Source organism: Ranitomeya variabilis, chromosome 6, assembly GCF_051348905.1.
Source record: "Ranitomeya variabilis isolate aRanVar5 chromosome 6, aRanVar5.hap1, whole genome shotgun sequence".
Lineage (NCBI taxonomy): Eukaryota > Metazoa > Chordata > Amphibia > Anura > Dendrobatidae > Ranitomeya > Ranitomeya variabilis.
Window position 1 is genome coordinate 424,399,750 of NC_135237.1, and position 20,000 is coordinate 424,419,749.

A 20,000-nucleotide genomic window follows, 5' to 3' on the forward strand; every position below is an offset into this window, starting at 1 on the left:
TGACTGACCGCATGTGTGCTTCCCTGCCTGACCGGATGTGTGCTTCCCTGACTGACCGCATGTGTGCTTCCCTGACTGACAGCATGTGTGGTTCCCTGACTGACAGCATGTGTAGTTCCCTGACTGACAGCATGTGTAGTTCCCTGACTGATAGTATCTGCAGTTCTCTGCCTGTCCAGTCATACTTGCCAGTGACCCAGTTCTTTCTGAAGTTGTTCCTGTCCATCTAGTCTGAACTTGGTTCTTCCTGTGCCTTCCAGTATATCAGTTGTGCCTGCCTGCACTGACCTGTCGGCATACCAGCCGTGGCTGCCAGTATCTGCCTGTGAATTAGCTGTGCTAGACAACATACCTACAGTACCTGATGTTAGTGTCCTATCCCTTTGGGAGTCATCTGTTACTGCTGAACGCTGCCCTGGAGTGGTACCAGGCAGCTACCTGCCGCACAAGCTTGACCTCACCACTAGAGGCTCCAGTGAAGACCAAGGAAGCTGTTTAGTCATGCTCCTCTGGGGTAAGTCTGGTCCGTGGCACAGTGGGTCCACGATCCATGCTTGCATGAAAAAGTCCAAACGCGAGCGTAATAGTCTATATGGCCATGTAGGTCATACGAAGCTGAATAAAATGAAACCTTGATATGTACCTTGATATCTGTGATCCAGTGTTTTACTCCAGAGAAATCAATGCTTTTCTTACATATAAATCAGCTGTTAAAGTCTCTGGGCCAGACATAGATCTGCGTGAGAATCTGCCTCCAGAGATTATTTTAAATGAACAGGGGCATTACTATTGTAAGATGTGTAATGGCCGCTCTCTGCTCTCCTGATCTACATGTCTCACTCCGGTAACGTCACCTTTCATTTACAATAGTTTCTAGAGGCAGATTCTCCGTAAGATAAGTGTCCGGTCCATAGATCTTAACAGCTCATTTACATACACTACCGTTCCAAAGTTTAGGGTCGCTTAGACATTTCCTTATTTTTGAAAGAAAAGCACAGTTTTTTTTCCAATGAAGCTAACATTAAATGATTCAGAAATACACTCTATACATTGTTAATGTGGTAAATGACTATTCTAGCTGCAAATGTCTGGTTTGTAATGCAATATCTTCAGGTGTATAGAGGCCCATTTCCAACAATCATCATTCCAGTGTTCTTAAGGTACTTTGTGTTTGCTAACTGTGTAAGGCTGGTTTCACACTTGCGTTTTGATCTGCAGCGTTTTAGCGCTAAAAAACGCATGCGTTATTTTTTCTATACTTAACATGCGGTTTTTAGCGTGCGTTTTGACGCGTTTTCGGCAACGCATGCGTTTTTTGACGCGTGCGTTCATGTGCAGAAATGCAACCTGTAGTAATTTCTAGCGGCGTTTTTTTGCCGCAAAAAAACGCATGCGTTTATTTGCGGCAAAAAAATGCATTGCTGTCTATGTAAACACATGCGTTTTTAAGCACATGCGTTTGCTTGCGTTAAAAACGCATGCGTTTTTATAGAAAAACACAAGAAAAAACAAGAAAACCCTAACCCTAAACACAAGAAAAAACAAGAAAACCCTAACCCTAAACACAAGAAAAAACAAGAAAACCCTAACCCTAACCCTAGGGTTACTAGGGATCCTAACCCTAACCCTAAGGTTAGGATCCCTAGTAACCCTAGGGATCCTAACCCTAACCCTAGGGATCCTAACCCTAACCCTTAGGGTTAGGGTTACGATCCTAACCCTTAGGGTTAGGGTTAGGATCCCTAGGGTTAGGGTTAGGATCCCTAGGGTTAGGGTTAGGGTTAGGATCCCTAGGGTTACTAGGGATCCTAACCCTAACCCTAACCCTAGCCCTAGCTATTTCTGTTTTTAGTGGGTTTTCTAGTTGATTTTGATGATTGGCAGGTGTCACACACTTCTCAGCATGCGTTTAAAAAACGCAAACGCAGGAGAAAACACATGTAAACGCCACAAAACGCCGCTTTTTTTTTTCTGCATGCAAAAACGCATGCGTCTAAAAAACGCGGCGTTTTGCCGCGTTTACATGCGTATTTTTACCACATGCGTTTTTTTTTAAAACGCTGCAGATCAAAACGCAAGTGTGAAACCAGCCTAAGAAGGCTAATGGATGGTTAGAATACCCTTGAAAACCATTGTGTAAGTATGTTGGCACAGCTGAAAACAGTTTGGTTGATTAGAGAACCTATAAGCCTGACCTTCCTTTGAGCTAGTTGAGAATCTGGAGCATTACATTTGTTTGTTCCATTAAACTCTCAAAATGGCCAGAAAAAAAGAACTTTCATGTGAAACTCGACAGTCTATTCTTGTTCTTAGAAATGAAGGCAATTCCATGCGAGAAATTGGCAAGAAACGGAAGATTTCCTACAACGGTGTGTACTACTCCCTTCAGAGAGCACAAACAGGCTCTAACCAGAGTAGAAAGAGAAGTGGGAGGCCCCGCTGCACAACTGAGCAACAAGACAAGTACATTAGAGTCTGTAGTTTGAGAAATCGACGCCTCACAGGTCCTCAACTGGCAGCTTCATTAAATAGTACACGCAAAACGCAAGTGTCAACGTCTACAGTGAAGAGGCGACTCCGGGATGCTGGCCTTCAGGGCAGAGTGGCAAAGAAAACGCCATATCTGAGACTGGCTAATAAAAGGAAAAGATTAATGTGGGCAAAAGAACACAGACATTGAACAGAGGAAGATTGGAAAAAGTGTTATGGACAGACTAATCCAAGTTTGAGGTGTTTGGATCACACAGAAGAACATTTGTGAGATGCAAAACAACTGAAAAGATGCTGGAAGAATGTCAACGCCATCTGTCAAGCATGGTGGAGGTAATGTGATGGTCTGGGGTAGCTTTGGTGCTGGTAAAGTGGGAGACTTGTACAAGGTAAAAGGGATATTGAATAAGGAAGGCTAGCACTCCATTTTGCAACACCAAGCCATACCATGTGGACAGCGCTTGGTTGGAGCCAATTTCATCCTACAACAGGACAATGACCCAAAACACACCTCCAAATTATGCAAGAACTATTTAGGGAAGAAGCAGGCAGTTGGTATTCTATCTGTAATGGAGTGGCCAGCCCAGTCACCAGATCTCAACCCCATTGAGCTGTTGTGGGAGCAGCTTGACCGTATGGTATGCAGAAAGTGCCCTTCAAGCCAAACCAACTTGTGGGAGGGGCTTCTGGAAGCATGGGGTGAAATTTCTACAGATTACCTCAGCAAATTCACTGCTAGAATGTAAAACGTCTGTAATGCTGTAATTGCTGCAAAGGGCGCATTCTTTGACGAAAGCAGAGTTTGAAGGAGAAAATTGTTATTTCAAATAAAAATCTTTTTTTCGAACCTTGTCAATGTCTGGACTAGATTTTCAACTCATTTGGCATCTCATTTGATTAATAAAAGTATGAGTGTTCATGGAAAACACAAAATTGTCTGGGTGACCCTAAACGTTTGAACGGTAGTGTATAAGAAAAACAAAGACTACCCTGTAATAAGACATCAGATTGCAGAGATTAAAGGGAACCTGTCACCCTGTTTTTTGAAGATGAGCTAAAAATAGCATTAAATAGGGGCAGAGCTGGGCGTTACCCGGGGCTTCAGGAAAATGGCCGCGGGATTCCGCGCGTGCGCAGATGGAGGTCGCGGCGGCCATTTTCCTGAAGCCCCGGGCAGCAAAGCGCTCCATCTGCGCACGCGCGGCCACAGGAAAGATGGCCGCGCCCACCGGTAAACTGCGAATAGCGAAGACCGCGCTGTTTTGAATTTCCTGGGCAGTGGATCTTCGCTTTGGACATGCGCACACCACTACGCCACCAACGTAATGATGAGCAGGTTTCTGGGGGAGAAACAGCGCTGTCACCACACCCATATGACCAGACCAGCGTGAGTGACAGCAGAAAACGGCGACTTTACAAAGGTATTTCAGCAGCTTAGGTAGGTTATAAAGGCACACAAAGACACTAATGTAACGCCCAGCTCTGCCCCTATTTAACGGTATTTTTAGCTCATCTTCAAAAAACGGGGTGACAGGTTCCCTTTAAGGTAACATTCATTCACTCATACTGCGGGGTTAGAGTTTTATATGACTGCAGAACACACAGGAGACAAGATTTATCGGGGTTACACTATCGTATATTTAAGGCCCATAGAACAATTCAATAAATGAAGCTGATAACAGCCAGTGAGATACTGGCTCTTCTTACATGTTTGTGATATAGAATATTGGCTCTGTTACAGCTGGTGCAGGAATGTACACCTTAAAGGTACCTTCACACTAAACAACTTTGCAACGAGAACGACAACGATCCATGACGTTGCAGCGTCCTGGATAGCGATATCGTTGTGTTTGACACGCAGCAGCGATCTGGATCCTGCTGTGATATCGCTGGTCGTTGCTGAAAGTCCAGAACTTTATTTGGTCGTCAGATCGGCGTGTATCGTCGTGTTTGACAGCAAAAGCAACTATGCCAGCAATGTTTTACAATGGTAACCAGGGTAAATATCGGGTTACTAAGCACAGGGCCGCGCTTAGTAACCCGATATTTACCCTGGTTACCATTGTAAAAGTAAAAAAAAAAACACTACATACTCACCCTCTGATGTCTGTCACGTCCCCCGGCGTCCGCGCTGCTGCTCAGAGCTTCCTGCACTGAATGTGTCAGTGCCGTCCGTAAAGCAAAGCACAGCGGTGACGTCACCGCTGTGCTTTAGGGCCGGCGCTTACACAGTGCAGGGAAGCTGAAGACGAGGGACGCGACAGACACGGCAATGTAAGTATGTAGTATTTGCTTTTTTTTACATTTACACTGGTAACCAGGGTAAACATCGGGTTACTAAGCGCGGCCCTGCGCTTAGTAACCCGATGTTTACCCTGGTTACCCGGGAACTTCGGCATCGTTGGTCGCTGGAGAGCTGTCTGTGTGACAGCTCTCCAGCGACCACACAGCGACGCTGCAGCGATCGGCATCGTTGTCGATATCGCTGCAGCGTCGCTTAATGTGACGGTACCTTAAGGCTATGTTCACACTGCGTCAACAGCGTTGGTGAACATAGACAGAAGAGGGCCCCTATGCAGGGCCGTATTTAGGGTTTCTGCTGCCCTAGGCACTTTTAGTGCTGCCTCCTCCTTTGGTGAGTATGACACTATCGGCAGTGACTTTAGCAAGAATCGCTGATGTGAAAGTCGCCTTTTGCAGCAGATCCGTCAGTTTTTGTGCATGTGCCGTGTAACGGATCACTTACAGCAACACTACGTTCGGCTTCATTCATTCCCTATGGGATTTGCGGCACTTGCCATGATCTGGCAAATGCGGTACCATACCTCCCAACTTTTGAAGAAGGGAAGGAGGTATAAAGTGTGCGTCGCGCGTAGCGCGCCGCGGCAAATTTTAGGCCAAGCCTCTGACCACACCCATTTCACAACTAGTCACACCCATATCCACGTCCCAAACACAGCCATTTAGCACTGCTGATCACACTGTTTCATATACAATAAATATAAACAAAAAAATATGGCCACAGTGCTCCATACTGTATAATGGCCACACATGATGCTCCATACTGTATAATGACCACACATGATGCTCCATACTGTATAATGGCCACAAATGATGCTCAATACTGTATAATGGCCACACATGATGCTCCATACTGTATAATGGCCACAAATGATGCTCAATACTGTATAATGGCCACACATGATGCTCCATACTGTATAATGGCCACAAATGATGCTCAATACTGTATAATGGCCACACGTGATGCTCCATACTGTATAATGGCCATTGGCCACACATGATGCTCCATACTGTATAACGGCCACACATGATGCTCCATACTGTATAATGACCACACATGATGCTCCATACTGTATAACGGCCACACATGATGCTCAATACTGTATAATGGCCACACATGATGCTCCATACTGTATAATGGCCACACATGATGCTCAATACTGTATAATGGCCACACATGATGCTCCATACTGTATAATGGCCACACATGATGCTCCATACTATATAATGGCCACACACAGTTCTCCATACTGTATAATGATCCCACATGATGCTCCATACTGTATAATGGCCACAAATGATGCTCAATACTGTATAATGGCCACACATGATGCTCCATACTGTATAATGGCCACAAATGATGCTCAATACTGTATAATGGCCACACATGATGCTCCATACTGTATAATGGCCACAAATGATGCTCAATACTGTATAATGGCCACACGTGATGCTCCATACTGTATAATGGCCATTGGCCACACATGATGCTCCATACTGTATAACGGCCACACATGATGCTCCATACTGTATAATGACCACACATGATGCTCCATACTGTATAACGGCCACACATGATGCTCAATACTGTATAATGGCCACACATGATGCTCCATACTGTATAATGGCCACACATGATGCTCAATACTGTATAATGGCCACACATGATGCTCCATACTGTATAATGGCCACACATGATGCTCCATACTGTATAATGGCCACACATGATGCTCCATACTATATAATGGCCACACACAGTTCTCCATACTGTATAATGATCCCACATGATGCTCCATACTGTATAATGGCCACACATGATGCTCAATACTGTATAACGGCCACACATGATGCTCCATACTGTATAACGGCCACACACAGCTCTCCATACTGTATAATGACCCCCCCTCCTGTATGCATGGCTCATACTCACCCCCCCGTATGCATGGCTCATATTCACTCCCCCCTGTATAAATGGCTCATATTCCACCTCCCCCCTGTATGCATGGCTCATCTCTCCACCCCCCCCGTATGCATGGCTCATCTCTCCACCCACCCCCTGTATGCATGGCTCATAATTCCCCCCGCTGTATGTATGGCTGACGGCTCATATTCCCCCGTATGCATGGCTCATAATTCCCCCCCCCTGTATGTATGGCTGATGGCTCATATTTTCCCCCCTGTATGTATGGCTGATGGCTCATATTCCCCTGTATGCATGGCTCATAATTCCCCCCCGCCCTGTATGCATGGCTGATGGCTCATAATTCCCCCCCCCCTGTATGCATGGCTGATGGCTCATAATTCCCCCCCCATATGCATGGCTGATGGCTCATACTCCCCGGTATGCATGGCTCATCTCTCCACCCCCTCCCCCGCTCCTTCTCCCATCTTGCATGGCTCGGGCGGCTTACCTTCCTCCTTCATCCCCACGCCCCCCATACTCACCTGTCAGCTGTCCCACACAGCGCGCGGCTGCGCCGACATCCTCCCTCTGGCTCTGTCCCGCCGCAGCGCCTTCTTCCCGAGTGAGCGGTCATGTGGTACCGCTGATTAAGGTCATGAATATGCGCATATTCATGACCTTTAATGAGCGGTACCAAGTGACCGCTCACTCAGGACGCGCTACAAACGCTGAGACCAGGCATCGCTGGAGCAGGGTGAGTATCGTCTTCAAGGAGGGAGGGTGGGACTCGGAGGCGGGCGGTCGGTCGCGTTTGTGACCCGGGACTAAAAAAAAAAAAAAAACAACAAACCTTGCTCAGGTGCCGCCCCCCCCGCAATGTCGCCGCCCTAGGCACGTGCCCTCGGGTGCCTAGTGGCAAATACGGCCCTGCCCCTATGCAACAACTGTACAGTCATGGCCAAAAGTGTTGTAATTACATGTTTTGTTATACACGCTTATTTCCATTGTGTGTACAACACAAAATAAAGAGAAAAAGTGCAAATTGGACATAATTTCACACAAAACCCCCAAAATGGGCAGGACAAAATTGGCATCTTTCCAAAATTGTGGGTAAACTACTTTGTTTCAGTCATATGAAGCACGTTCAAACTCACTTGTGGCAAGTAAGGCCTCTTTCACACATCAGTTTTTTAGAATCAGTCACAATCCCGCAAAGTGTTCAAAAGAAGGATCCTGTGCAGATTGTAAAAAAACTGATGCACTGGATCTGTTTTTTGACGGATCTGTTGAAGCAGCTGCTGCTGGAATTTAACCCCTTTCTGCCAGCTGACGGAATAGTACGTCAGCTGGCAGATCCCCTGCTTTGAGGTGGGCTCCGGCGGTGAGCCCACCTCAAAGCCGCAACATGTCAGCTGTTTTGTACAGCTGACATGTGCGCGCAATGAGCGCGAGCAGAATCGCGATCCGCCCGCGCCCATTAACTAGTTAAATGCCGCGGTCAAACGCTGACAGCGGCATTTAACTAGCGCTCCCGGCCGCGCGGCCGGAAGTGCTCGCACCGCTGACCCCCGTCACATAATTGGGGGTCATCGGTGAATTGCCATAACAACCAGAGGTCTCCTTGAGACCTCTATGGTTGTTGATGGCCGATTGCTTTGAGCGCCACCCTGTGGTCGGCGTTCAAAGCACACCTGCATTTCTGCTACATAGAGGTGATCTGTGCTTCACCTCTATGTAGCAGAGCCGATCGTGTAGTGCATGCTTCTAGCCTCCTATGGAGGCTATTGAAGCATGCCAAAATTTAAAAAAAAAAGTGTTTACAAATATTTAAAAAATAAAAAATATATAAAAGTTCAAATCACCCTCCTTTCGCCCCAATCAAAATAAAACAATAAAAAAAAAAATCAAACCTACACATATTTGGTATTGCCGAGTTCAGAATCGCCCGATCTATCAATAAAAACAAAGGATTAACTTGATCGCTAAATGGCGTAGCGAGAAAAAAAATCAAAACGCCAAAATTACGTTTTTTTGGTCGCCGCGACATTGCATTAAAACGCAATAACGGGCGATCAAAAGAACGTATCTGCACCAAAATGATATCATTAAAAAACGTCAGCTCGGCACGTAAAAAATAAGCCCTCACCCGACCCCAGATCACGAAAATTGGAGACGCTACAGGTATCGGAAAATGGCGCAATATTTTTTTTTTTTAGCAAACTTTGGCATTTTTTTTACCACTTAGATAAAAGAGAACCTTGACATGTTTGGTGTCTATGAACTCATAATGACCTGGAGAATCATATTGGCAGGTCAGTTTCAGCATTTAGTGAACCTAGCAAAAAAGCCAAACAAAAAACAAGTGTGAGATTGCACTTTTTTTGCAATTTCATCGCACTTGGAATTTTTTTCCCGTTTTCTGTTACACAGCATGGTAAAACCAATGGTATCGTTCAAAAGTACATCTCGTCCCGCGAAATATAAGCCCTCACATGGCCATATTGACAGAAAAATAAAAAAAGTTATGGCTCTGGGAAGGAGGGGAGCGAAAAACGAAAACGAAAAAAGCTCCGGGGGTGAAGGGGTTAAAGGAACAAAAAGAGAGAGAGATTTTTTTTTCCCTTGAATGGAAAAATGGGTTAAATTACAGGAAGAAATTCTTCCAGGCATGCTCAGTTTCAAAAAACGGAATCAGTAGCTGGATTCTGTCTTTTGTCGGACAGCGATGGCTCCTGCGTCCATAGGCTTCCATTATAGCCAATGACGGACAGCACAGGATCCGTCGCTGTGCGATTTTTCAACGTACACAAAAAATGTTACTATGTCCGTTGTCTCCGGGCGGCGGACACAGAATTTACGACTGATCCGTTTTTTTCACAAAACGACAGATTTGTATGGAATCAAAAAGACTGAAGTGTGAAAGAGGCCTAACAGGTGTGGGCAATATGAAAATCACACCTGAAATCGGATAAAACAAGGAGATAGAAAAAAGTCCAGCTCACCATAGTGGACATCCTTAGGTGTTCGGAGCAGGAAGAACGCTATGTCAAAGCGTGGAGCAATCAGAACATGAGAAATCCAGCTCAACAAACTTGTGAACAAACTCCTTCTTTATTCACCAAAAAGTGCTCAGCAGAGGATAAAATAACATCAGTGTTGACAGTTACATGATATCCGACATCGACGCGTTTCAGGTGGCTGCACACCCTTAATCGTGATGTCCACTTTTTGGTGAATAAAGAAGGAGTTTGTTCACAAGTTCGCTGAGCTGGATTTCTCATGTTCTGAAAACACTAAGCATGGAGAACAGAAAGAGGAGAAGAGAAATGTGTGAGGACTTGAGAACCAAAATTGTTGAAAAATATCAACAATCTCAAGGTTACAAATCCATCTCCAGAGATCTTGATGTTCCTTTCTCAACGGTGTGAAACATAATTAAGAAGTTTACAACCCATGGCACTGTATAATCTCCCTGGATGTGAACAGCAAAGAAAAATTGATGAAAGGTTGCAACGCAGGATAATCTCGATGGTGGATAAGCAGCCCCAATTAAGTTCCAAAGAAATTCAAGCTGTCCTCCATTCTCAGGGTACATAAGTGTCAGCTCAAACTATCCATCGACATTTGAATGAAATGGAACGCTGTGGCAGGAGACCCAGGGGGACCCCACTGTTGCCAGAGACATGAATAAGTTAGATTGCAGTTTGCCAAAATCTACATGAGTAAGCCAAAATCCTTCTGGGAAACAGTGTGGTGGTCAGATGACACCAAGGTAGAGCATTTTTGTAAAGCACATCATTCTACTGTTTACCAAAAATAGACTAAGGCCTACAAAGAAAATAACACAGTACCTACAGTCAAATATGGTGGAGGGTCAAAGATGTTTTGGGGTTGTTTTGCTGCTTCTGGCACTGTGTGCCTTGACTGTGTGCAATGCATTGTTAAACGTGAAGATTACTAAAAAAATTGGGTCACAATGTAGTGCACAGTGTCAGAAAGCTGGATTTGTGTCCTAGGTCATAGGTGTTCCAACAAACTTCAAGGAGTACCTCAGTCTCCGCAAGATAAATGTCACCTGTACAATGTATGGGGCACGGTGATTCCGCACGGTTCAAAGAACACATGCGGAATCACCTGCGTTCAAAAGCCGGTAGCGCTATCGGCGGAGCGGACATGTGCTGCGTCCTAAGCGCTGCCTAATACTGAACGTGTGGACATACGCCAAGAGTCAAGAAAATGTCTGCAGGATGGATGTCACAGCCTGGCTTCTCTTGCCACAAACACAAATGAAAAGAAAAAAAAAATTACTAGGAAAATAATGAAGAAATTAACCACCTCCTGTCATTAGGCTCAGCAGGCGACGATGCATTGGCCCGTGTCACCCATGGACTAACATGGGATTGGAGCTTTTCACGGATGGATCCGCGGAAAGGTGTCAGTCACAGATTAGGCCTCTTTCACACTTCAGTTCTTTGGCGTCAGTCTAAAACCGCCATTTTCATCAAATAACGGATCCGTCATTTTTTGTGACGGATCCGTTATTTTCCCCATAGACTTGCATTAGCGACGGATTGTGGCGGATGGTCGTCCGTTCCATCCGCCATACGACGGATCCGTCGAAATTTGGCGGACGTTGTCTAGACATTGACGGACTTTGTAACATTTTTTTTCTACGCCTAATTGGCGGTCCGCAACGGATCCGTCGCGTCCGCCATTTCATAGAATGGGCGCCTATGGGCGACGGATCCGTTGCGATCCGTCATTTGGCGGATCCGTCGCCCCAATCCGTTTTTTTCAACTGAGCATGCTCCAAAAAGTAGATACTTTTCCCAGACAACCCCAAAACTATATAAACAGGACAGGTGGGCCTCATTTCTCAATGTGTCATCAAGAGAGAACACAGACCGTGCCAGCAAGAGAGAGACCCTGTCGGCAAGAGAGAGACCGTGCCAGCAAGAGAGAGACCGTGCCAGCAAGAGAGAGACCGTGCCAGCAAGAGACAGATCCTGCCAGCAAGACATACCCTGCTTGCAGCCATCAAGACCCTGCCAGAGACTGCTATGTGAGTACTGCCATCCAGCGTGTCTGTGTGCCCGCCTTGCATGTTTTTTATTTTTCATACTGTGCTGGTATTTTTAATGGCTGTGCTGTGACGTGTGTGTGTGTGTGTGTGTGTGTGTGTGTGTCTGTGTGTGTGTGTGTGTGTGTATAAATGCTGTGTGATGTGTTCTGCCTTTTTTTTATTTTTCATACATTAACATACTGTACTGCTATTTCAAATAAAGAGCAGTGTAGCTCCTACTTTCCAACCAAAAAAAAGAAAAAAAAAAAAAATTGTAATAAAAATTACACAAAACTGTCCGTAGTATGATTTCAAGATAAATTTATAACTGGTCTACATTCAATAAAGGTGTTTGAGGTTCTATATATATAAATGCAGAATGCAAACCTTTGGTATACAAAATGTTATCTGGTTATAGAAAATAGTAACTAGGGTAGCCATAATTTTCATTTTTGGGTATTGGTATTTTAACTTTGAATGAGGGAATTTTTTTTATAAGGTTGAAACTGTTTCTGGAGGAGGGGGTGGGGTAGTTTTACCAACATGCGCATGGCGCATATCAAGATTGAAGTAGTTTTGGTGTTGCTTTCAAGGAATTTTAGGGGGAAACAGGAGATGGAGGGTTTTGCAGCTTGTACTTCAAGCATATCAAGTTAACATTTTTTTTTAATTTTTTTTTTTGGTGTGGTTACAATTTATTTATTTTTTTTTGGGGGGGGAATGTAATTTGGCATACCAATACATAATCATTCTTATTAAAACTGTCTTTAATTTGGAAGATTTTAGTGGTACCAAGCAAGGAACCCAAGATACACGCAGGCAGGCGTATGGTATAGTATAGTAGCTTAGAACTCTCTTTATACTTGCAGATTCTAGGGACCAAGAGGCACCCAAGACAGACGCAAGCAGGCCCCAAAGTTTTGAAAACAGATGTACCGTATATACTCGAGTATAAGCCGAGATTTTCAGCCCAAATTTTTGGGCTGAAAGTGCCCCTCTCGGCTTATACTCGAGTCATGATCGGTGGTGGGGTCGGCGGGTGAGCACTGTCATATACTTACCTAGTCCCGGCGATCCTGTCGCTCCCCCTGCCTGTCCCACGGTCTCCGGGTGCCGCAGCCTCTTCCCCTGAGCGGTCACGTGGGACCGCTCATTAGAGAAATGAATAGGCGGCTCCACCTCCCATAGGGGCGGAGCCGCATAATTCATTTCTCTAATCAGCGGTGCCGGTGACCGCTGATAGAGGAAGAGGCTGCGGCACCGAAGACCAGCTGTCCGGGGGAAGGAGCGGGACGCCGGGAGCAGGTAAGTATGTCATATTCACCTGTCCTCGTTCCACACGCCTGGCGTCGCGCCATCTTCCCGGCGTCTCTCTCTCCACACTGACTGTGCAGGTCAGAGGGCGCGATGACGCATATAGTGTGCGCGCCGCCCTCTGCCAGTCAGTGCAGAGAGACGCCGGGACGGGACGCTGAGGAGCTGCAAGCAAGACAGGTGAGTATGTTTTTTTTTTTTTTATTGCAGCAGCAGCAGCTATGGGGCAATAATGGACGGTGCAGAGCACTATATGGCACAGCTATGGGGCAACGGTGCAGAGCACTATATGGCATAGCTATGGGGCAACGGTGCAGAGCACTATATGGCACAGCTATGGGGCAACGGTGCAGAGCACTATATGGCACAGCTATGGGGCAACGGTGCAGAGCACTATATGGCATAGCTATGGGGCAACGGTGCAGAGCACTATATGGCACAGCTATGGGGCAACGGTGCAGAGCATTATATATATGGCACAGCTATGGGGCAACGGTGCAGAGCATTATATATATGGCACAGCTATGGGGCAACGGTGCAGAGCATTATATATATGGCACAGCTATGGGGCAACGGTGCAGAGCACTATATGGCACAGCTATGGGGCAACGGTGCAGAGCACTGTATGGCACAGCTATGGGGCAACGGTGCAGAGCACTGTATGGCACAGCTATGGGGCAATGGTGCAGAGCACTATATGGCACAGCTATGGGACAATGGTGCAGAGCACTATATGGCACAGCTATGGGGCAACGGTGCAGAGCACTATATGGCACAGCTATGGGACAATGGTGCAGAGCACTATATGGCACAGCTATGGGGCAACGGTGCAGAGCACTATATGGCACAGCTATGGGGCAATGGTGCAGAGCATTATATATATGGCACAGCTATGGGGCAATGGTGCAGAGCACTATATGGCACAGCTATGGGGCAATAATGGTGCAGAGCACTGTATGGCACAGCTATGGGGCAATGGTGCCGACCACTATATGGCACAGCTATGGGGCAACGGTGCAGAGCACTATATGGCACAGCTATGGGGCAACGGTGCAGAGCATTATATATATGGCACAGCTATGGGGCAACGGTGCAGAGCACTATATGGCACAGCTATCGGGCAACGGTGCAGAGCATTATATATATGGCACAGCTATGGGGCAACGGTGCAGAGCACTATATGGCACAGCTATCGGGCAACGGTGCAGAGCACTATATGGCACAGCTATGGGGCAACGGTGCAGAGCACTATATGGCACAGCTATGGGGCAACGGTGCAGAGCATTATATATATGGCACAGCTATGGGGCAATGGTGCAGAGCACTGTATGGCACAGCTATGGGGCAACGGTGCAGAGCACTATATGGCACAGCTATGGGACAATGGTGCAGAGCACTATATGGCACAGCTATGGGGCAACGGTGCAGAGCACTATATGGCACAGCTATGGGGCAATGGTGCAGAGCATTATATATATGGCACAGCTATGGGGCAATGGTGCAGAGCACTATATGGCACAGCTATGGGGCAATAATGGTGCAGAGCACTGTATGGCACAGCTATGGGGCAATGGTGCCGACCACTATATGGCACAGCTATGGGGCAACGGTGCAGAGCACTATATGGCACAGCTATGGGGCAACGGTGCAGAGCATTATATATATGGCACAGCTATGGGGCAACGGTGCAGAGCACTATATGGCATAGCTATGGGGCAACGGTGCAGAGCACTATATGGCACAGCTATGGGGCAACGGTGCAGAGCATTATATATATGGCACAGCTATGGGGCAACGGTGCAGAGCATTATATATATGGCACAGCTATGGGGCAACGGTGCAGAGCATTATATATATGGCACAGCTATGGGGCAACGGTGCAGAGCACTATATGGCACAGCTATGGGGCAACGGTGCAGAGCACTGTATGGCACAGCTATGGGGCAACGGTGCAGAGCACTGTATGGCACAGCTATGGGGCAATGGTGCAGAGCACTATATGGCACAGCTATGGGACAATGGTGCAGAGCACTATATGGCACAGCTATGGGGCAACGGTGCAGAGCACTATATGGCACAGCTATGGGACAATGGTGCAGAGCACTATATGGCACAGCTATGGGGCAACGGTGCAGAGCACTATATGGCACAGCTATGGGGCAATGGTGCAGAGCATTATATATATGGCACAGCTATGGGGCAATGGTGCAGAGCACTATATGGCACAGCTATGGGGCAATAATGGTGCAGAGCACTGTATGGCACAGCTATGGGGCAATGGTGCCGACCACTATATGGCACAGCTATGGGGCAACGGTGCAGAGCACTATATGGCACAGCTATGGGGCAACGGTGCAGAGCATTATATATATGGCACAGCTATGGGGCAACGGTGCAGAGCACTATATGGCACAGCTATCGGGCAACGGTGCAGAGCATTATATATATGGCACAGCTATGGGGCAACGGTGCAGAGCACTATATGGCACAGCTATCGGGCAACGGTGCAGAGCACTATATGGCACAGCTATGGGGCAACGGTGCAGAGCACTATATGGCACAGCTATGGGGCAACGGTGCAGAGCATTATATATATGGCACAGCTATGGGGCAATGGTGCAGAGCACTGTATGGCACAGCTATGGGGCAACGGTGCAGAGCACTATATGGCACAGCTATGGGACAATGGTGCAGAGCACTATATGGCACAGCTATGGGGCAACGGTGCAGAGCACTATATGGCACAGCTATGGGGCAATGGTGCAGAGCATTATATATATGGCACAGCTATGGGGCAATGGTGCAGAGCACTATATGGCACAGCTATGGGGCAATAATGGTGCAGAGCACTGTATGGCACAGCTATGGGGCAATGGTGCCGACCACTATATGGCACAGCTATGGGGCAACGGTGCAGAGCACTATATGGCACAGCTATGGGGCAACGGTGCAGAGCATTATATATATGGCACAGCTATGGGGCAACGGTGCAGAGCACTATATGGCACAGCTATCGGGCAACGGTGCAGAGCACTATATGGCACAGCTATGGGGCAACGGTGCAGAGCACTATATGGCACAGCTATGGGGCAACGGTGCAGAGCATTATATATATGGCACAGCTATGGGGCAATGGTGCAGAGCACTGTATGGCACAGCTATGGGGCAACGGTGCAGAGCACTGTATGGCACAGCTATGGGGCAATGGTGCAGAGCACTATATGGCACAGCTATGGGACAATGGTGCAGAGCACTATATGGCACAGCTATGGGGCAACGGTGCAGAGCACTATATGGCACAGCTATGGGGCAATGGTGCAGAGCATTATATATATGGCACAGCTATGGGGCAATGGTGCAGAGCACTATATGGCACAGCTATGGGGCAATAATGGTGCAGAGCACTGTATGGCACAGCTATGGGGCAATGGTGCCGACCACTATATGGCACAGCTATGGGGCAACGGTGCAGAGCATTATATATATGGCACAGCTATGGGGCAACGGTGCAGAGCATTGTATATATGGCACAGCTTTATGTGGAGTATCTATGGGGCAACGATGCAGAGCATTATATATGGCACAGCTTTATGTGGAGCATCTATGGGGCCATAATGAATGGTATGGAGTATCTATTTTTAATTTTGAAATTCACCGGTACCTGCTGCATTTTCCACCCTAGGCTTATACTCGAGTCAATAAGTTTTCCCAGTTTTTTGTGGCAAAATTAGGGGGGTCGGCTTATACTCGGGTCGGCTTATACTCGAGTATATACGGTAAGTATAAAGTCCCGAAGAGCTGCGTCTATCCTTTTGTATAGTAGCTTAGGCTATGTTCACACTTTGCGGTTTTTGCTGCGGATCCACAGCGGATTTGCAGCAGCAGATTTGCAGCTGCGGATCCGCAGCCGTTTTCCATGCAGGGTACAGTACAATGTTACCCTATGGAAAACAAAAACCGCTGTGCCCACTTCGCGTTTTTCCGCTTGAAAATCAGCACGGATTTTCTGCGGAAAAAAAGAAGTAGCATGTCAATTCTTTCTGCGGATTCCGCAGCGGTTTTCCACATGCACCAATAGGAAAGTGCAGCTGGAAACCCGCAGTGGAATCCGCAGTTGAAACCGCACAAAAAACCGCAGTGAAAACCACCGCGGTTTTGCACTGCGGTTTTTCCTAATCCGCAGCTGAAAAATCCGCAGCAAAAAAAGGAACATGTGAACAAGCCCTTAGAACTCTCTTTATACTTGCAGATTCTAGGGACCAAGAGGCACCCAAGACAGACGCAGGCAGAAAACAAATACCATAATGTCTTCTTCTGAGAGCCCCCCCTCACATCGTCAACCACCTGAGGTTTTTTTTTTCCTTGATAATTTGTTTATTTATTTATAATTTATTTAATAATTATTACAATTATTTATAAATTATTTATTCTGTTTCCACAGGAAGCTGAAGCAGAGGGGCTTCCAGAAGGAAACGGGCAGGGTGGAGAAATGAGAGGAGCGGGAGCGCATAGTGTAAGTTTTGCAGAGACAGATCCTCACATAAAACACTCTACACCCAACACAAACATTCAGCACAGCCCACACACAGCACATATGCCTCCATCCAAGCACATAATTTTATTTATTAATTTTTTTTTTTATTAGTCTTCACAATCCGGGGCTCGACGTACAGTTCCTCAGAGCACCTCCCATAGTCGTAGGAATGCTAGTCGCGGTGGTCACCGAAGAGTTAGTTCCTTTTTTGGTTTGGTGTTTAGCAAACTGTAAAATGTATGTGGTATAATCGTTCCCTTTTTATTCTTATTTTTTTGTTAAGGCTTCACAGCGTGCTCCCGAACAGGATGAGGAAGAGGAGGGGATAGATGTGGACACCCTCATCCAAGTGGTCCAAAGTCGGGAGCCGTTATGGAACATGTCGGACCGCCGCCATGCTGACCAGTTTGTCACCCGACGGCTATGGGAGGAAGTGTGCAGTGTTGTTATTGATAACTGGGAGGAACTCGAAGCTGGGGCCCAGGATCTAGCGCGTAAGTATTCACACTTCATTAACTTGTGTTAGCATGATTTTATGTGTTGTATAGTAACCAATTTTTGCTTTCTCCTTCCAGGTAACAGGGTTATCGTGCGGTGGCGGTCACTCAGGGATCGCTTCAAGAGGGAGTTCAACAAGGAGATGCAGGCCCCGAGTGGATCTAGAGGATGCAGGAGAAGGTACAAATATGCCAGAGCCCTGTCGTTCCTCCGGTTGACGCTGCTGAGGAGAAGGTAAATATTCAAAACCACATGTTTTCAGTCAAACTGTTAAAATGTGTAACCTTCTATTTTTTTTGGCAGCAAGGGCAATTGTAATATCAAGATACTAATTTTTTTTTTTTTCTTCTTTTACAGTACTGTCTGCAGCACTCGGGAGCCTGCATCAGAGTTGCACCCCTCTGGAGCGATCTCTCAGGGGTCTGCCACCGGGGACCACGTCGACCCCTCTGTGTCTGTACCTTCCCTTTTGTTTGATCCCTCGGCCCCATCCACCAGCGCTGGAGCAGCAGGGCGGACTTCGTCACTTGAAGCTGCAGGTGATGAGTTAGAGTTCCCTTTACCCCACCCCTCTGACACTGCCGCAACATCTAGACCACCTTTGGGGTCAGGACGGCAGCGCCAGAGAGGTCAGGAAAGGAGCTATGCGCCGGAGTTTTTGCATCTGAATGCAGCCTTCCAGAATGCCATCAAGCTTTTGGGTGAGCAAACATCTGCTGGGTACAATATGCTTAACAAAGGCAGACTGGAACTCAGCAGTCGTCTGGATAGGATGCAATCAGATGCAAACCAGTCACCAAGACACTGTTTTTTCAGTCAGTCCTCAGGCACATGGAAAATCTAAGTCCTGACCTGCAGATGCATGTGATGCAAGGCTGCCACACTGCTCTAGCGCATGCAATGTCCCAAGCCCCTCCACCCACCCTTCATGTTTCAACACCTTTCCCCTCTCAAGTCGCCGTCTATCCTCCCGTCCGTCCTCCTCCCGTCCATCCTACTTCTACTCCTTCGCCATACCTTCCTTCCCCCCTCAGTATTTCCCAGTTCCTACCTTCCCCTTTCCATTCTTCCCCTTTAACTTCACCGTTCCCAATCCCACCAACACCTTCACCATACCTCCCACAAACCACATCTGTACCTCAACTCCCTGCTCAACCTCATGTTTTCACCACCCATTCCACTTCTGTTCCTCCCCGTGATGTCGTGTCCCCCCCTATCGATGTGGCCCGCCCTGTCAGCCCCTCCGCTACTATCTCCACCCCAAATTATGAGAACCTTTAAAAAATTGTACATAAATAAAACTTTTTGTGGTTTAAAAACAATTTTATTGTCTATTTAAAAAAAAAAAAAAAAACTGTATTAAAACCACCAAGGTTATGGTAATAGTAACAGTAGAAAATGTGTAAAGGGTACCGGTTCAATACATACAATACTGCAAGGTTAAAGTACAAAGGTTTTGTAACCAAACAAAAAAAATGGTATTTTTACAAGTGTGAAAATTGAAAAAAATTTTTTTACACCATTTCATACTGCCAGTCAACTGATCCTGGAGGAGACATGAAGTAGTCTGCAAACTTGTCCCGCATTCTGGAGACTGCTACTGGACTGCGAAAAGTTGTGTTAGGCCGGCCTCACACTTGGCGTAAGACAATACGCCACGTATTATACGTCCGTACTACGGCCGTAATACAGAGAAATGTTCCCAAAATATTGATCCGTAGTCAGGGTGTTTCAGCGTATTTTGCGCATGGCATCCTCCGTATGTAATCCGTATGGCATCCGTACTGCGAGATTTTCGCGCAGGCTTGCAAAACCGACATCTAATGGATTTATGTGCTCAAATGTTCGGGAAAACATATATACAGTATATATATATATATATATATATATATAAAAAT

At 46.6% G+C, this 20,000-nt stretch overlaps 2 protein-coding genes across 3 annotated transcripts in view; one reads left to right on the forward strand and one right to left on the reverse strand.

Annotated features, from left to right (window-relative positions):
* Positions 1-20,000, reverse strand: part of ABHD3 (abhydrolase domain containing 3, phospholipase) — a 104,933-nt gene that overhangs the window by 77,468 nt on the left and 7,465 nt on the right. The gene's annotated exons all lie outside the window — the stretch shown is intronic.
* On the forward strand, positions 11,393-19,946 carry LOC143782647 (uncharacterized). Its single transcript, XM_077270341.1, has 4 exons — positions 11,393-12,693; positions 16,852-18,098; positions 18,180-18,336; positions 18,460-19,946. Exons 2-4 carry the CDS (start codon positions 17,984-17,986, stop codon positions 18,944-18,946), a joined length of 759 nt encoding a protein of 252 aa, XP_077126456.1. The 5' UTR covers positions 11,393-12,693; positions 16,852-17,983; the 3' UTR covers positions 18,947-19,946.